The 15,121-nt window shown below is 39.1% G+C and overlaps 1 protein-coding gene across 1 annotated transcript; it reads right to left on the bottom strand.

Annotated features, from left to right (window-relative positions):
- Window positions 1-10,986: 10,986 nt before the first annotated feature.
- Window positions 10,987-14,660, bottom strand: gjb9b (gap junction protein beta 9b). The gene is made up of 2 exons (XM_028819741.2): window positions 14,527-14,660; window positions 10,987-11,960 (listed from the first exon to the last, which is right to left on the bottom strand). Exon 2 carries the CDS (start codon window positions 11,925-11,927, stop codon window positions 11,124-11,126), a length of 804 nt encoding a protein of 267 aa, XP_028675574.1. The 5' UTR covers window positions 11,928-11,960; window positions 14,527-14,660; the 3' UTR covers window positions 10,987-11,123.
- Window positions 14,661-15,121: the final 461 nt, after the last annotated feature.

Genomic DNA, 15,121 nt, shown 5'->3' with positions numbered 1-15,121 from the left:
ACTGCTGTTAAGTGATTTTTGCTGTAACGGTGAACACACAATAGTTTTCATTTGCCACTGAAAAAAATGTGTTTAACATACAAAAGTGCCACCAAAACTGGAGTTCTTCACAGGTTAACATTGGTTTCAGGGCTCCCGAAATTAATGAAGATGTATGAAAACTTTGTACTTTGATTTTTTTCAAAAAATATTCTTAGATTGGTAGATCCAGTCTTCATTATTGTCCGTTATGCCTGAAATAACTTGTCCAATCTAGTCTTACGTACCCCCGTCACTCCTGAGTTTACATGTCTCCAGTGATGCTAGACAGCATTTGCTGCATCAGGACATAATGTATACAAGCTATCAAAAGAGAAAGCATTACTGCACAATCGTGTGACGACGACCCATTACAAACATCTTCGAGTAAATCTAGTCCTTGACTCATAGTTCAGAAAACACTGCTATAAACCATAAGAGGACTGGCAGCCCATCCAGCCTTGGTCCACGCTTTGGGTGGAGTGTTGTCTGGATAACCCACAGGATAAGCAGGTAAGAAAATAAATGAATGAATGGATTATTCTATTTAACACAATAAGTATTGTTTTTCTTTTTTGTTTCCCAATGTATTGCATTACACTCTGTCATTTTAAAAGCAGATGAAAGCGTCAGCTTCCAAAAATTCACACATACAAAAAGTGATGATACTTATTTTGACATATGCTGTTAAATAATACATAACTTATATATTCCAGTGCCTATTTACTATTCATTTATTTATTCATGCAGGAGTTGCTGGGGAGTCTTAGACAATCCTTGCTGTAGTGGACGCACGACAGAGAAGCACCTATAGGATAGACAAAGTGCCTAATTACATATTATATTGCAGTTCTACTTTGTTATTATTGTTTTTTATTTTTTAGATTTAGATAAAAATTCTAAAAAGTATAAGTGTGTGAATGCATTGGTGATAATTCATTCAGAGAAGTGTATGCATTTAGAATGTTGAAATTAATATTAACACTGCATTGTAAATGTGCATCAGATCAAAATTAAATTGGAGACATGCTAAATATAATTTTAAAAATCTCACAGCTGAACCAGAAGCAGCAGAGTAGTATTTTCAATAAGTTAGAACTTCCCTTTAGACATATGTTTTAGTTTGGGAAAATGGTTCAAAGGTTTTAACAGAAAATAAGCAGGCAAGAATCAGAGAGGAAAGGTCCAATACTTCAATTGTTTACTTGTTCAAATATAATATCAGTTACATACAATATAATAGCAATATACATGCAGATATAGGAATTGTACTATTGACTTACAGTAATATATATATATGACTTATACTATACTTACAGTAATATCAAAAGACCCAGAGCCATCATCCTAGACCAGTAGACTGAGGGAGCCCGCGTGTCAGTCTCGTCAGAGGATCAACTCGTGAGCCTGGTCCAATACCGGGCGGTGTGCACGTTCCCCACGGTTGAGCTTCCGAAGAAACTGAGGGCGGAACCTTCCCTTATATACTAATTGAGTGTCCTTACCCAAAATGGCTTACGTGTAAGCAGTGTATACAGAAGTGATCAGTTTCTGCACACCTTCTTCCCACGGGACATCTTATTGTTTTTCTTCTACTTGGCCCTCACTGAGATGGTGCCTAGTATCAGAAGACACACAATAACAAGCGTTGCTTGCAATGAAGCCCCTCGAAGTGAAAAACAAGTACATGGCCTTGACTGTATTCCCATAACATTCTGAAACTCTTTATGAGAAGCAAGTTTTTGCACATTCTTTCGCTATCATCCCAAACATTCCAATCTTTGTAGCTGGTTTTGCACTGAAGCGACCAACCCCCCCTCTTACTCCTTTATTTCATCCCTTCTCCTGTTACAGAGAAAACCTTTTTTATTACAATCGGTCCCTCGCTCAGCGCAAAATCAGCAACCTTGTCTGTTGTGCTCTATTATTAATTCGTTTTAAAACACAAAACACATAGCAATTGAATATAGTCATTAAAGCAATAATAATAATAAGCAGCACCAAAGGGTATCCGTGTGCAACAACAGGTAAAATGTGATATCTACACAAGGTTATCATAGTGGTAACATTATATTGAAACCAATACCCATTACATATTGTATCATTACACCTAATATATTCAGGTTTAACCGTTAACCATAAGCTACTGCTAATGTTCCATATATCTTGCCATATTTGCATATTATTAGTCCTGTATCTGTGCTTGTAATATGTTAAAAGTGCATACAGTCCAGTTCATGAAAGTTGAGACATTTAGCCATCGAGTGTCATTGCTAGCCATGATTATCCAATCTGAAGCGCGTTGTTCCCAGTTTACTGTTTGCTGATGAGAGACCATGGACTGAGGTAACCACCTAGCCATTTGGTCTGCCACTTTGTGAGTATGTCGTCCCACATTCTCAAGCTTGTTTGCAGTTATTTCATTATCTATGGTGTTTAAAGTTCCTAGGGTGGTGCCAACCCCTCCTAAGAAAGTGTCATACCATGCCCGTTTAGCACGCTTACACTGTGGCAACAGTGGAAACGTCACTTGCCATGTAACCTTAGTCCTTTTTGCTGTCATAGAAACAAGTTTACATGTGTCAATTATTGGTTCTACATGTGACTGTCTCGTTATGGGGGTTCTGGCCCACACGGCTATGGCAAGCATTGGTATAGTCCTGTTAATAATTTCAGTTGCATTGATCCAGCCAATGGGCCCAGTCTTATTAGAGGTGTATTCGCCTGATGTTGCATTAACCTCGCACTGTACCTTGGAACCATTCCAGGGCCCCATACACCAAGTTACTTTCGACGTCCAGGTAATATTTAAGTTTTCAGAGCACTCAATCAGATACTTCTGTGGTTTTACCCACGGCACCTTCAAGTTCGAGGAGTAGATGGTGCACCCGTCACCAGTCGTAATGGTGAGGACATTGCAAGACTGATTCTCCGGACACGTCGTGTTCTCCTGCCGTCTAGATTTAGTGGAATTGTTCCACCACCATCGGACCTGAGTCGTCTCCGTTGCCTCGCCTCCTAATGTGGTGCCTCCTACTTCATTCAGAACACCCCCAATTCTGTAAAACAAGAGCACAGCATGTTGCACCCACTCCTCACTCCCGTCTATAGCAGTGTTTTACAGGAACATTTACCCATGCTTCTTCTCCATTGTATAGAACAGTTACAATCAAATCCTGTCCCATTGCGATGATTTCTGCCGGGCGGGGTGGTTCATGGGGTTGTTTAACCCACACCTTCACCCCATTAACCAATTTAGGAGCATCTGTTGATCCAAATCCCCCCACATTCCGGCCAGTCTTAACTACTGGTGCAGTACTTTCCTGCACTTTTCCCATGTGAACTGGTATTATTAACAAGTGCGCTATTCGATCTCCCTTAGTCAATTTGATTGGATGCCCCATTGAGGATTGTAACAGAACTTTGACGGTCCCTTGGTAATCTGCGTCGATTACGCCTGCTAGCACAGTGACTCCCTTTAGCGCCAGACTTGATCTTGGGCATACATGCCCGTAGTGTCCCTTCGGGATTTTCACCCCTTTGTTTTACATGCTGAGCTCCAAAAACTGGATGGTAAGCCACTGCCTTTCATTTACTTATTCCCCAATATGAATGTGCTGCTTGAAACACCAATAAGTTTTTTCATTCCAACTAACTGCTAAAATGGCCATTCCATTAATTCAAATGCAGTACTTTCAAAAGCTTTCATATACAAACACGTGCTTTGCTTTCATCTCCTCGATTTCTTTCTTTAATTCACTTAGTTTTCAGTCACATTATTCAACTCATGCCCTGCAGTCTACAATGGCTATACAAATCCACCAGTTTCTCCACATTCAATGTCTAAATCAAATCTTATCTTAGCACTGGTTACTTTTACAAAAAGTTATGAATTAACTATTGGTATAACATTTTTAAACCTCAGAATTATACAGAGAATGCAGTGCAGTAGAGAATAAATGGAAGAAAACATTCTTACTCTTTTCCTTTTCTTTCAGTCCTCTGTTTTAACTTGCAATTTGGCATTGGCTGTTTTTATACTGCCACATGCCATTTTTCATACCAATTATTGCATTTAAACAAATGCACACCATATTGTCACTTACACTTTCCTTCATTACTACATACAAGTAACCCTCACATTATAGCAGCTTTACTTGTAAACTGACGTCTCCAATATACATATTGTTTTCTCTGCAGCAACAATCAACACAGGGGCTTTGAAAGGAGTGCTCCCAATAACCAGCTTAAGTTCTACTGCTGTTCCTCAGGGTCAAAAGACCCCGAAATCAAAGCACACACTTTAACACTGAGCGGTCGTTGTTTAATCCGTATGGCATTCTCCTTATGCATCGCTACGTGTACTGCTAGCTGCTCGTGACTTTTTAGCCAGGTATTACTCCTCTCTCTTGCTTTCCCATCTATTTGCTTTATAATTATTAACCATACACAATCTGTCTGACCAGCAGAAAAGTTTAGGTTTTCTGTTTCAGCCGCCTTTGCCTCCACTTGATGCAGAGACGGCTTATCTGCGTCTTTGACTAGCGCAGCTGCTGCAGCTGACTCCGCCCTCCTCGAGGAAAGCACAACGGCCTCCGATTCGACTCTCTTTATTGCTACTGCTACAGTTAACGTTGCCGTTAAAGTTTCTGTTGCAACTACTGCTGTCTCCATTTTTAGCGAAGAAAACACAGCTGTAAAAGTTGATTCTACCGTACACCTAAAAAACTTCAGAAATGCTGTTGATGCACGCTGACATTTGCAGGCTGTATGCCAGCATGCGATTACAGCATATTTGCCACCTGTGGACGATCCATCCCTATTATATACTCTTTCACTGGGGTGATTAGTACGGGGTAGGGTCTCACGGGCAACTGACCAATTTGTAACATCACCGTCACCTGAGTGGCAGGGATGTCCGTTCCCCCAATCCCCTGCACTGTCAATCGTTTCCCCTTGAATTTAGATGGATTCTCATATATCAAAGTGGCCTCCGCACCCGTATCGATGAGAGCCTTTACTATTTGTTTGTTTTTATTTTCCCAATGTATCGTTACCGGTACAAAAGGTCGAATGTCCGCATCATGCCAATTTAGGGCTCTCACCTGTGCTTGGCCCCATCCCTAACAATCTCGTGCTGCGCGTTCTAATTCTTCAACGGGATATAAAGTCCTTCCTTTATTTTTCCCTTTTCCTTTACCCTTGGCTTTCTTTCCTCCTTTCTAGTGTTTACTCTTGCGCCGGTTTTTCTCCTTATCTTAACATTACCCTGTGCATCAGTATAAAGTCTGCGACGCATCACGGGTTTAGCCTGTAAAGGCAGAGGATCAATTACCGACCCTGCATCGGGTCCGTCATCATCCTCATAATCATCATCCCAAATGTTACCGTCCCATTTTTCAGGATCCCACTCATGGACGTTAACTACAAACGCTACAAACGCTTTGATCTTCGCAACATCCGGTCTGCGCTTCTTTTTCACAATCACCTTGGCTATGCAAAAGGCTGCCTTTTCCGACATCCCCTCGGCTCTCTGTACCCGCGGCAATAATACAGCTACCTGGGATTCGGCCATTGAGGCCCACCCTAACGCATCCGCCAAGTCCATTTGCATTTTCTTAATCTCCCTTTCTTTTTCGTCTATCAGACTGTCCAGATTTTTAACCACAGTTAGCAAAACCCACCCCCGCGTCTGCAAGCCCGTTATGGGTTCCTTTACAGACACCTGACATTTCTTAAACATCTCTGATTTCCTTTGCCTCACTTAGTAATTGAATATTTTACCAAATTCCCCAAAATCCTGCCGACTACGCCAAAATGTTTTAGTTTGGGAAAATGGTTCAAAGGTTTTAACAGAAAATAAGCAGGCAAGAATCAGAGAGGAAAGGTCCAATACTTCAATTGTTTACTTGTTCAAATATAATATCAGTTACATACAATATAATAGCAATATACATGCAGATATAGGAATTGTACTATTGACTTACAGTAATATATATATATGACTTATACTATACTTACAGTAATATCAAAAGACCCAGAGCCATCATCCTAGACCAGTAGACTGAGGGAGCCCGCGTGTCAGTCTCGTCAGAGGATCAACTCGTGAGCCTGGTCCAATACCGGGCGGTGTGCACGTTCCCCACGGTTGAGCTTCCGAAGAAACTGAGGGCGGAACCTTCCCTTATATACTAATTGAGTGTCCTTACCCAAAATGGCTTACGTGTAAGCAGTGTATACAGAAGTGATCAGTTTCTGCACACCTTCTTCCCACGGGACATCTTATTGTTTTTCTTCTACTTGGCCCTCACTGAGATGGTGCCTAGTATCAGAAGACACACAATAACAAGCGTTGCTTGCAATGAAGCCCCTCGAAGTGAAAAACAAGTACATGGCCTTGACTGTATTCCCATAACATTCTGAAACTCTTTATGAGAAGCAAGTTTTTGCACATTCTTTCGCTATCATCCCAAACATTCCAATCTTTGTAGCTGGTTTTGCACTGAAGCGACCAACCCCCCCTCTTACTCCTTTATTTCATCCCTTCTCCTGTTACAGAGAAAACCTTTTTTATTACAACATAAGACATAACAAAAACAGTTTAATGCAGTTAATGAAGTACAGTTAATCACAAGGAAACAAGCTTGACTTAAATTTGTAAATTCTACATGTTTAAAATATTTTTCACTGCATACAAATGTGAGTATAGCTTGTTGTCCACTAAAACAAAAAAAAAAATAATCACCACAATAGAAAGACAGAATAGTGCATAGAACAGTATTATATTAGTTTAGAAATGGTGGAATTTTATCATTACATCTTTGTTATTTTAGACAGTGCAAGAGTGGTGCTGTGGTTAGTTAGCATTGCTGCCTCATTGCTGCTGGAGACTGTGTTTAAACACACTAATATAGTTACAATCTATGTGGTATCTGCATGATCGTCACATATCTTTTCCAGGTATTCCAATTTCCTTAGACACAATAAAGAAGAATGTGTCCTTTGATGGACCTTCTTGCAATCCAGGGTTCATTTTTGTATTGTGCAATCCTACAAAACCTGAAACAATATTAAGCATGATAAGGAAATGGATGGATGAACTAATGGGTGGACACACTGTTGACTGATAAAATGATAAGAGAGTCTTATTTTTACAAGTGTACTCACAGTTGAATGGTATAAATTAGTATTATTGTTATTAATGAGTCACTAAATTGTGAATTTCCCCTTGGGATTAATAAAGTATCTATCTATCTATCTATCTATCTATCTATCTATCTATCTATCTATCTATCTATCTATCTATCTATCTATCTATCTATCTATCTATCGATAAAATGGCTCAGTTGAATTCAACTCAGCAATGTATGTGGAAAAAGATTCTTATTTGGGAACAAAATGGACTTTTCTCTGCATAGGCCAATAGGTTTGGGGTGATAGCATTTAAAGTCCATCCATCCATCCATTTTCCAACCCACTATATTCCTAACTACAGGGTCACGGGGGTCTGCTGGAGCCAATCCCAGCCAACACAGGGCACAAGGCAGGAACCAATCCCGGGCAGGGTGCCAACCCACCGCAGGACACACACAAACACACCCACACACCAAGCACACACTAGGGCCAATTTAGAATCGCCAATCCACCTAACCTGCATGTCTTTGGACTGTGGGAGGAAACCGGAGCGCCCGGAGGAAACCCACGCAGACACGGGGAGAACATGCAAACTCCACGCAGGGAGGACCCGGGAAGCGAACCCAGGTCCCCAGATCTCCCAACTGCGAGGCAGCAGCGCTACCCACTGTGCCACCGTGCCGCCCAGCATTTAAAGTAATTTATTTTATTTAATATTTAAAGTTATTTATTTAATTTAATTCAGTTTATGACTTCTGAAATATTTAATGAATGATAAAAGAAACTGGAGGAAACGGGTGTAGTATAAATGGCTGGTGGGAAAAGCAGGGAAAGTATAATTGGCATCTCAGTATCCTCCATATTGGTAATTACAAAAGTTGTTTATATTTGATGTTTCAGTGTGCAGGTGACCTCTCCCTAGGCATTCCTGCTTATAATGGAAAATCACTTCTAACCACTAAATCAACCTGATTCTTGTTTGTGGTGCTAGTCAAAAAAACAGTAACAGATGAGTATCACACAGTGGGTATAAATATCTGCTTATGCTGTCTTGTGTCTCCTCTGCATGCACATGTATCACATTCTATTGTATTGTTTAAGTTAATTTCACCAATGCAACTTCTGTTGAATAATTCATTTAAGGAAACACACATTTTCAGGGCTTAGTATTGGAATGAGGCTGTGAAAAGTGGAAGCAAGAGGAGTCACAGATTTCATTTAATGCCATTCTCTGCCCCAAAATAATTTTAATGGAAAACTCCTTTCGAATCTGAGCTTCTCACTTCTGAAAAGCTTGATTCCATAACTGAATTCGTAAATCTTCTACTGTGAACACTGGGTTGTTTAATGCAATAGGGTTATTACAACCTAGTCATTCTGACTGTCGGATACATGACCATTTGGTCGTGATTTGGGTATTATTGGTGAAAAGGCATCTTGCCGTCACAGGCCTCTGTCTGCACACCCAGAACGGCCTGATGGTAGATCCACCATCGTTATTAATGGTATCGTATTTTACTACTTCAGATTTAAATTCCTGCATGTTCTGTATGGAGTTTTGCACATTATTTCTGTGTCTGCATGCATTTTCCTGTTATATTCTCAATATGTATGTATGCTAGTTTAATTATGGATAGTCACATAAGTATGCCCTGTGATGGATTGGTGCCCAGCCGGTACCTACTGCTGCCAGGGTAAGCCCTCAACTGTATAAACAAGATAAAGAACAGAAGGCTAATGGATGGACAGAAGTGTTAACTGACCTGTGTCATAAACATTGAGTTGGATACTATGTGTTTGGTCAAGAAAAAAAAACTTCGGAATTTTCTAAAATTACTATAGCCTTCTGTCGTAAGTGATAAGGCAAGCAAATTAGCTTTTTAAGGTATTTTTTTCAGAAAAAGAAACAAACTATTGATGATTTGCTGTTTGTTACCTAAAATAGTTTTAAACCAGCTAATCTTTATCCTGTTTTTATTAAAGTCACCTAACTTATTATTTGTCCTATGAGAATCCTACAGGAAAAACCAACAGGCCTGTATTAAGCAGATTTTTTTGTTTTTCTCTTACATTTCAGATTTTCCTTAAAACAACAGCAAAAATGCTCTAAAATAAAACACTCGGCAAAAGTAAATCATTTCTGTGACGTTTAGTGTACCTGAGGGCCGGATAACCTCAACTGTGTGCCAAGGCTTACCCCTCACGTGTATCTCAACCCATGTACCCACATCCTTGGTTAGACTGGAAACATAACTGAACCTGATGGCTTTGCTAATGGAGATGTCCTGTATCCCCAGCCACAGTTATGGTCATCTGCTAGTGTGGCACATTCATTTTGTTTCGACAGGACTGCTGTTTGAACTATGCTATTATACAATTTCCTAGATCTCACTGTAATGAACCCAAACCACAAAAGACTAAGTACAAAAATTTCTCAATAGCTATAAATGGCCCTTCCAGAATCCATTTCCTTACCTTTTTTCCCTTTACAGAGTGTATCTGAGGATTGAGTCAGAGGGAATTGCAGGCAGTAAAATGTGACAATAGAAAAGGACACAAAATGTCAAAAGCCTTAACACTAAGAGGAAAAGGCACCAGCAGTTTGCCAAGATGAACACCAACAGGGGCGTATGCCCCCTGTATATTCTGGGTGCCTTCTAATTGCATTAAGCAGTGGCACTAGCACCAAAGAGAGAGAAGTGCAACTTAGATTAAAAAATGTTTAGTGGATAATTGATCAAGAAATTACCAGGATTTATTGCCCTCTGTTGCAACAGACAGAGTGAGATCAGGGATTAAACAGCAGTGGACAGACAATACCTTGTAGGGGGCATAATGGATCATGCTATCTCTTAACAGAACTTGGAAACTTGGCCTGTAGTATAATTGAAGGCACAGGAACATCTGGAGCCACTAGGGGAAGTTCTAGCCTGATGTACCTGGACCAAATGTAGAACTAATTCAGACGTTAAAATTGAACCCAGTGTGAGGTTTAAAGCTTTTTAACCAAGTTTAGTTCGTGGGGTCTGAGAAGTTGGTTATGTGCTCAGCTAGAGTGAGAAAGAGACGCCATTTCATGAATAGAGAGAAAGCGAGTGTTTTGGAGCAAACCATCCAAATGGACAGAGAAAGCTGAATACCTATTAAAGTAGGCCCATAGAGACAATGGTGTTTTCTTTCTTTTCTGATTATTTGTGCTCTTTGTTTTCTCCCATTTGTACATTCTTTCCCATTATTTATTTAATAAAAGTGCTTTTGTGGAACATTGGCCTCCATGGCATTATGTAATACATGCCAAACATAAAGTGAAAACTCTGAAATAAATATCAGCCTGCATGAACGTGTAGAGTTAACTCTGTTAACTTTCTCACCATATACTTGACTTGGAGATGTTTTTAAAATATAGTGCTGCTAGTTTTCTAAAAGTGTACACCACACTTATAATAAGAATGCACAATTTTGGTTCCAGCATAAATATGTGAACATGTACTCTTTATTAATAAGCAAAGAGAAAGGGTCTATAAAATCAATAATAAAGTGTATTTAGCATTATGGTACATACAGTGAAGATGTTCCCAACATACACAACTAAGTAATTATTTTACTTTGACTGCACCCAAAACTGACTAATGTGCATTAGTGTTTAATGATGACTTGCATTCAAACAAGTAATGCCAAATTCTTTGATCTCATCGTTTCTCTTTATCAAGCCGGTGATTTGGAAGGCCGGTACTTTGTAGGTCCTGTAGACTTCTCCCATAAGCCATAAGAATTTGTCTTTACACATTTTATTCTATGAATTGATCACTTGGTCTCCATGTTGTATATCAAATGTTAGCTTGTTTGTTTTTCTGTCTGTTTAATAATTTTAGCTGGTAATTTCCAAATGCAAAAAATGATCATATGATAAGGTAAAAAATTACATTTTGCTTCCAAACAGGTACAATAATTGAAAACTTTTGAAATCTCATTTATATAGTTGTATTAGGATCTGAGGTTTTCTTGTGTCTTGACACAGGAGTATCACTTAGGCACTCTGAGTTAGTATTTTCTGAGCTATTCTCCAGCTTGTAGCTTTGAAGACTGGTTTTGCACTCTATGGTCTTGCTGTACATCATCTGCCGCCGATTGTAAAGCTTCACACAGCGTCTGCTGACCAAGTAGAAAATCTCTACAAGGCACATAGCAATACAAATTGCCGATGTGACCACCATGAACATAGTGAAAATCCTTTTCTCTGTGGGGCGAGAAATGAAGCAGTCTACAGTGTTGGGACATGGTGGAAGAGAACACTTGGTGAGCCGAGGTAGATCATAGCCTTCATAGATGTAGTATAAGATGTACAAGAATATAGCATCCAAGCAAGCCTTAAAAACAAGACTCAGGAGATATGTCCACCACAGTCCACCATGCTTTTTTCCAGGGTTGTTGTAAAGATGGGAGCCTTTGTGCCCAGCTGCATACTTTTTGTCCTTCTCTTCCCGAAATTTCACATGGGCTACAACAAGCAGAGAAGGGCAGGTCACAAATATCAGTTGCAAAGCCCAAATACGTATATGAGAGATCGGAAAAACACTATCATAGCAGACATTCTCACAGCCTGGCTGCCTGGTGTTGCAAATAAAATCACTTGTTTCATCACCCCATACTTTTTGAGCTGCTACCACAAACACCAAGACTCTAAAAATGAAGACCATTGTAAGCCACACCCGGCCAAAGCCAGTTGAGTACTTATTAACACCACTTATTAGTCCTTCCAGAAATGCCCAATTCATTCTGATATATGGGTAACCTAGTCAATGTCAAACCTTGGGGAAAGAAAAGAAAAGACATGTCAGGTATGTTCTTCATGTGATTGATGTTCAATACAGACTTGGAATGTCATATTTGTTTATTAAAATGGTTCACCCATCTGTAAAAAGACATAGCAGTCTAAGAATACATATAGAGTAAGAAGCTATAAGTTATGAGGTGGACAGCCATTGTGATGGTTTCCTAAAGGACCAGCAGGAACATAACACCTGAAACACCCGGATACAAATCTGGACCTCATAGCATCCTAGCAGATGGGAATCAGCCTTGAGCCCTGTCAGGGGTCAGTGAAGCTCCAGGCAAATGCCATCAAACTAAAATATTGTATTAATGAATTTGAATGAAATTTTTGCTAATGAAAGAAGGAGGAAATTAACAAAGGTTCAAGTTGAATGTCTGGGGCAATAAAACCTGTTGTGTTACCATTTAATGTAGTGTCACGCACGAGCATTTAGGGAACAGCTTAAGGACCTGAAGAGCAGTGCGAAATCGCAAGTCAGGGGACGACGGCAGTGTACTAACCACTCTCTCTTTGTTTCAACAGGAAAGATGAGAAAACGCCACCATGAATACGGCCCGAAAACCCTAGCCAGCAGGCCGAGCCACTTCCGGGTTCCTTCCTTCCCTCTGGTCCCCCAATGATGATGTCACTACATTCCATGTTCCTCAGCGACTCCTTTCCCAGCATTCCCCTTCCATTTCTGTCCCCACTCCATAAAATGTTCGCCTGTCAGTGTATCATTGTCTGTACTTGAACTTTCATGTCTGCCCAGTATTTACAAACACCATTTCTACAGTAAGCGAGGACGGATTCCCCAACTCTTCAACTTGGTTGTTTGTGCTTTCTTTATAGTAGGCAGAATAATTAATACTGTGTTCTATAATATAAGTGAAAGGCATGATGCCAGGTTTAAAAATAAATTAATAACCCATGCAGTTTTATCTTCACATTCTTCTCCTGTAAGATTCTATATCAATATATATACAACACTTACAGACGCAAGTTAGGATGCTGGACACTAGTCTTTCTTCCTAAAGCAATGCCCCATATTTTCATTTGAAAATGAATGACTTCAATGTAACACTTATGTGATGATTGTGAATGAATTAACGCATCAGCAGTTTGGGAGCAGTTTTGCTAACATTGAATAACAACATGATGGTGAAGAAAAGCTAAGTCCTTGGATGAACATTTCGACTTACTGGTCAGACTATCCGATCAATGGTCAGGAGCTCTCAGAAGGTGTCCATACAAATAAGATCACAAATGCAAACAGCTAAAACGAGCTTCTTACATCAGGTTGTTGAGCTCACTCTGTTCGATAGAGTAAGATGCTTAGTAATATAGGAGAGCCTCTGCATCTCCAGTCACAAGTAGCCGCCTCAAGAAGTTTGTTAACGTGTTGTGAGGTTTACCAGGCACCACTCACTGGGAGAATGGCCAGGGGAAAACCCATAACATTCTGGAGGTATTATATCTCTCAAGTGATCTCATAGCATATGGGAATTCTCCAGAAGGACTTGTAAGAAGTAACTGAGAGTAGGATAACCTTGTCAGTCCTATTTAATAATGATAATAACATAATAAGTTTCATTTATATAGCTCCTTTAACAATCCCAAGGTCTCTTTAAAAAAATGACTAGGCAATGGAAAAAAAAGGAATATTTATTGAATGTAAAGAGGGACGAAACCCCACAGAGAGATCAGGTCAAGAGAATTCCAGAGTTAAAGGGCCATGGCACTGAAGGACCTGCCATTCTGGTTTAGCACATTACCACTGTTAACTCTCGCCAGTATCAGCAGAGTGAAAGTGAAATGAACTGTGAAGTGACGCAGTATTTATGATATTAATTACTGTATTTAAACAGGGCAAAAGTTCACAAAAATATAAAGTAAAAGTACAAAATATATTTAATCTGAAATGAGCACATTAAATATTACCAAATAATGCCTAATTAATGACAATTTTTTCATTTTTACCTTATGAGTACTAATTTATTTTGATTAATACTTCGATCTCTTTGATGTGTCAATTACAGTAAAGTGACATCTTTGCTTTATGTGTCTGAAATGTGATGCAGGATCAAATCGTGTAAGAGTGAGCTCTACTACTTACTTCACTATTTTTATATGACTTTTTGTTATGTATATACCTACTGTTTTATATTATATCCATTTACATTTCTCATACTAAGACTAACACATTAAACTATTGTGTATTTGTATCATTATTATGTGTAAAACACCCAAGTTTGTAAGTGGAAGTGCACAAAACATTAAACTCATTTGGACTGACCTATTCCAAGATGGTAATAATGTACACTCACGTCATTCTGCAGTAATACTAAAACTTACTTGTAAATTAATAATTGACTACAAAGAAAGACAACACAAATTTTGAAATTTGACTGTCACAATTACATTGATATATACAGTTTTGAGAAGCAAAACAAACTGAATATTCTTTATTGTTAAGTAAATGAGTAATCTTCATTATTAAAATAATAGATGAACAAGTAATTGTAGAAGAAAATTCTTGCATCCAAACATAATTTTCTTACCTGGTGCAAATCCAGTTTAGAAAGACTGGTGAAAAATAGCCATCCAGTTCAGAAGCCGTGCGGTAGTTAGTTGAACATGGCGAGCTTTTGAGAAAACACACACCTCTAAGTTTCTTTAGCAAACTTACACTGTGATCAGATTCCGGCTAAGTAAGCATGGCTACCCTCCCTGACAAAAATACGCAGGTGGAAACACCTATGTTTGTTAATGCAATCTTGTACACTGATAATGTTTATCAGAGCTAATATCGTTAACTTAAATACTACATCCAGATAACATCCTGCTGGACATTTAGGTGTGACACTACCCTCCCGTGACATTACAAGCCGCCTTCAGATTCCTGTATTATGACTAAGCTTCCTTTTGAAAAGTGTCATTTTCTTTTAAAAATGTAAAGTAAATAACCAATTACAATTCTTTTTGTGATCATCTGATTTTGTTGCACATTGTGATTGTGAACAGGCTCTTCCAAAGTGAAAAAACAGTTGTTTGCAAGTTAAATATATTTACAAAGTTAGCATTTCCACCTATTTGTAAATCCTTTGTCACATTACAGGTTCAAGAAGAGTCACAACCTACGCCAACAGCAATGGA

The sequence above is a fragment of the Erpetoichthys calabaricus genome, chromosome 14 (assembly GCF_900747795.2).
Source record: "Erpetoichthys calabaricus chromosome 14, fErpCal1.3, whole genome shotgun sequence".
Taxonomy (NCBI): domain Eukaryota; kingdom Metazoa; phylum Chordata; class Cladistia; order Polypteriformes; family Polypteridae; genus Erpetoichthys; species Erpetoichthys calabaricus.
This window is presented reverse-complemented; position numbering and strand designations above follow the sequence as displayed.

What these genes read in the sequence shown, in the direction of transcription:
- gjb9b (XM_028819741.2), bottom strand. Translation starts at nt 11,927, where the DNA reads ATGAATTGGGCATTTCTGGAAGGACTAATAAGTGGTGTTAATAAGTAC.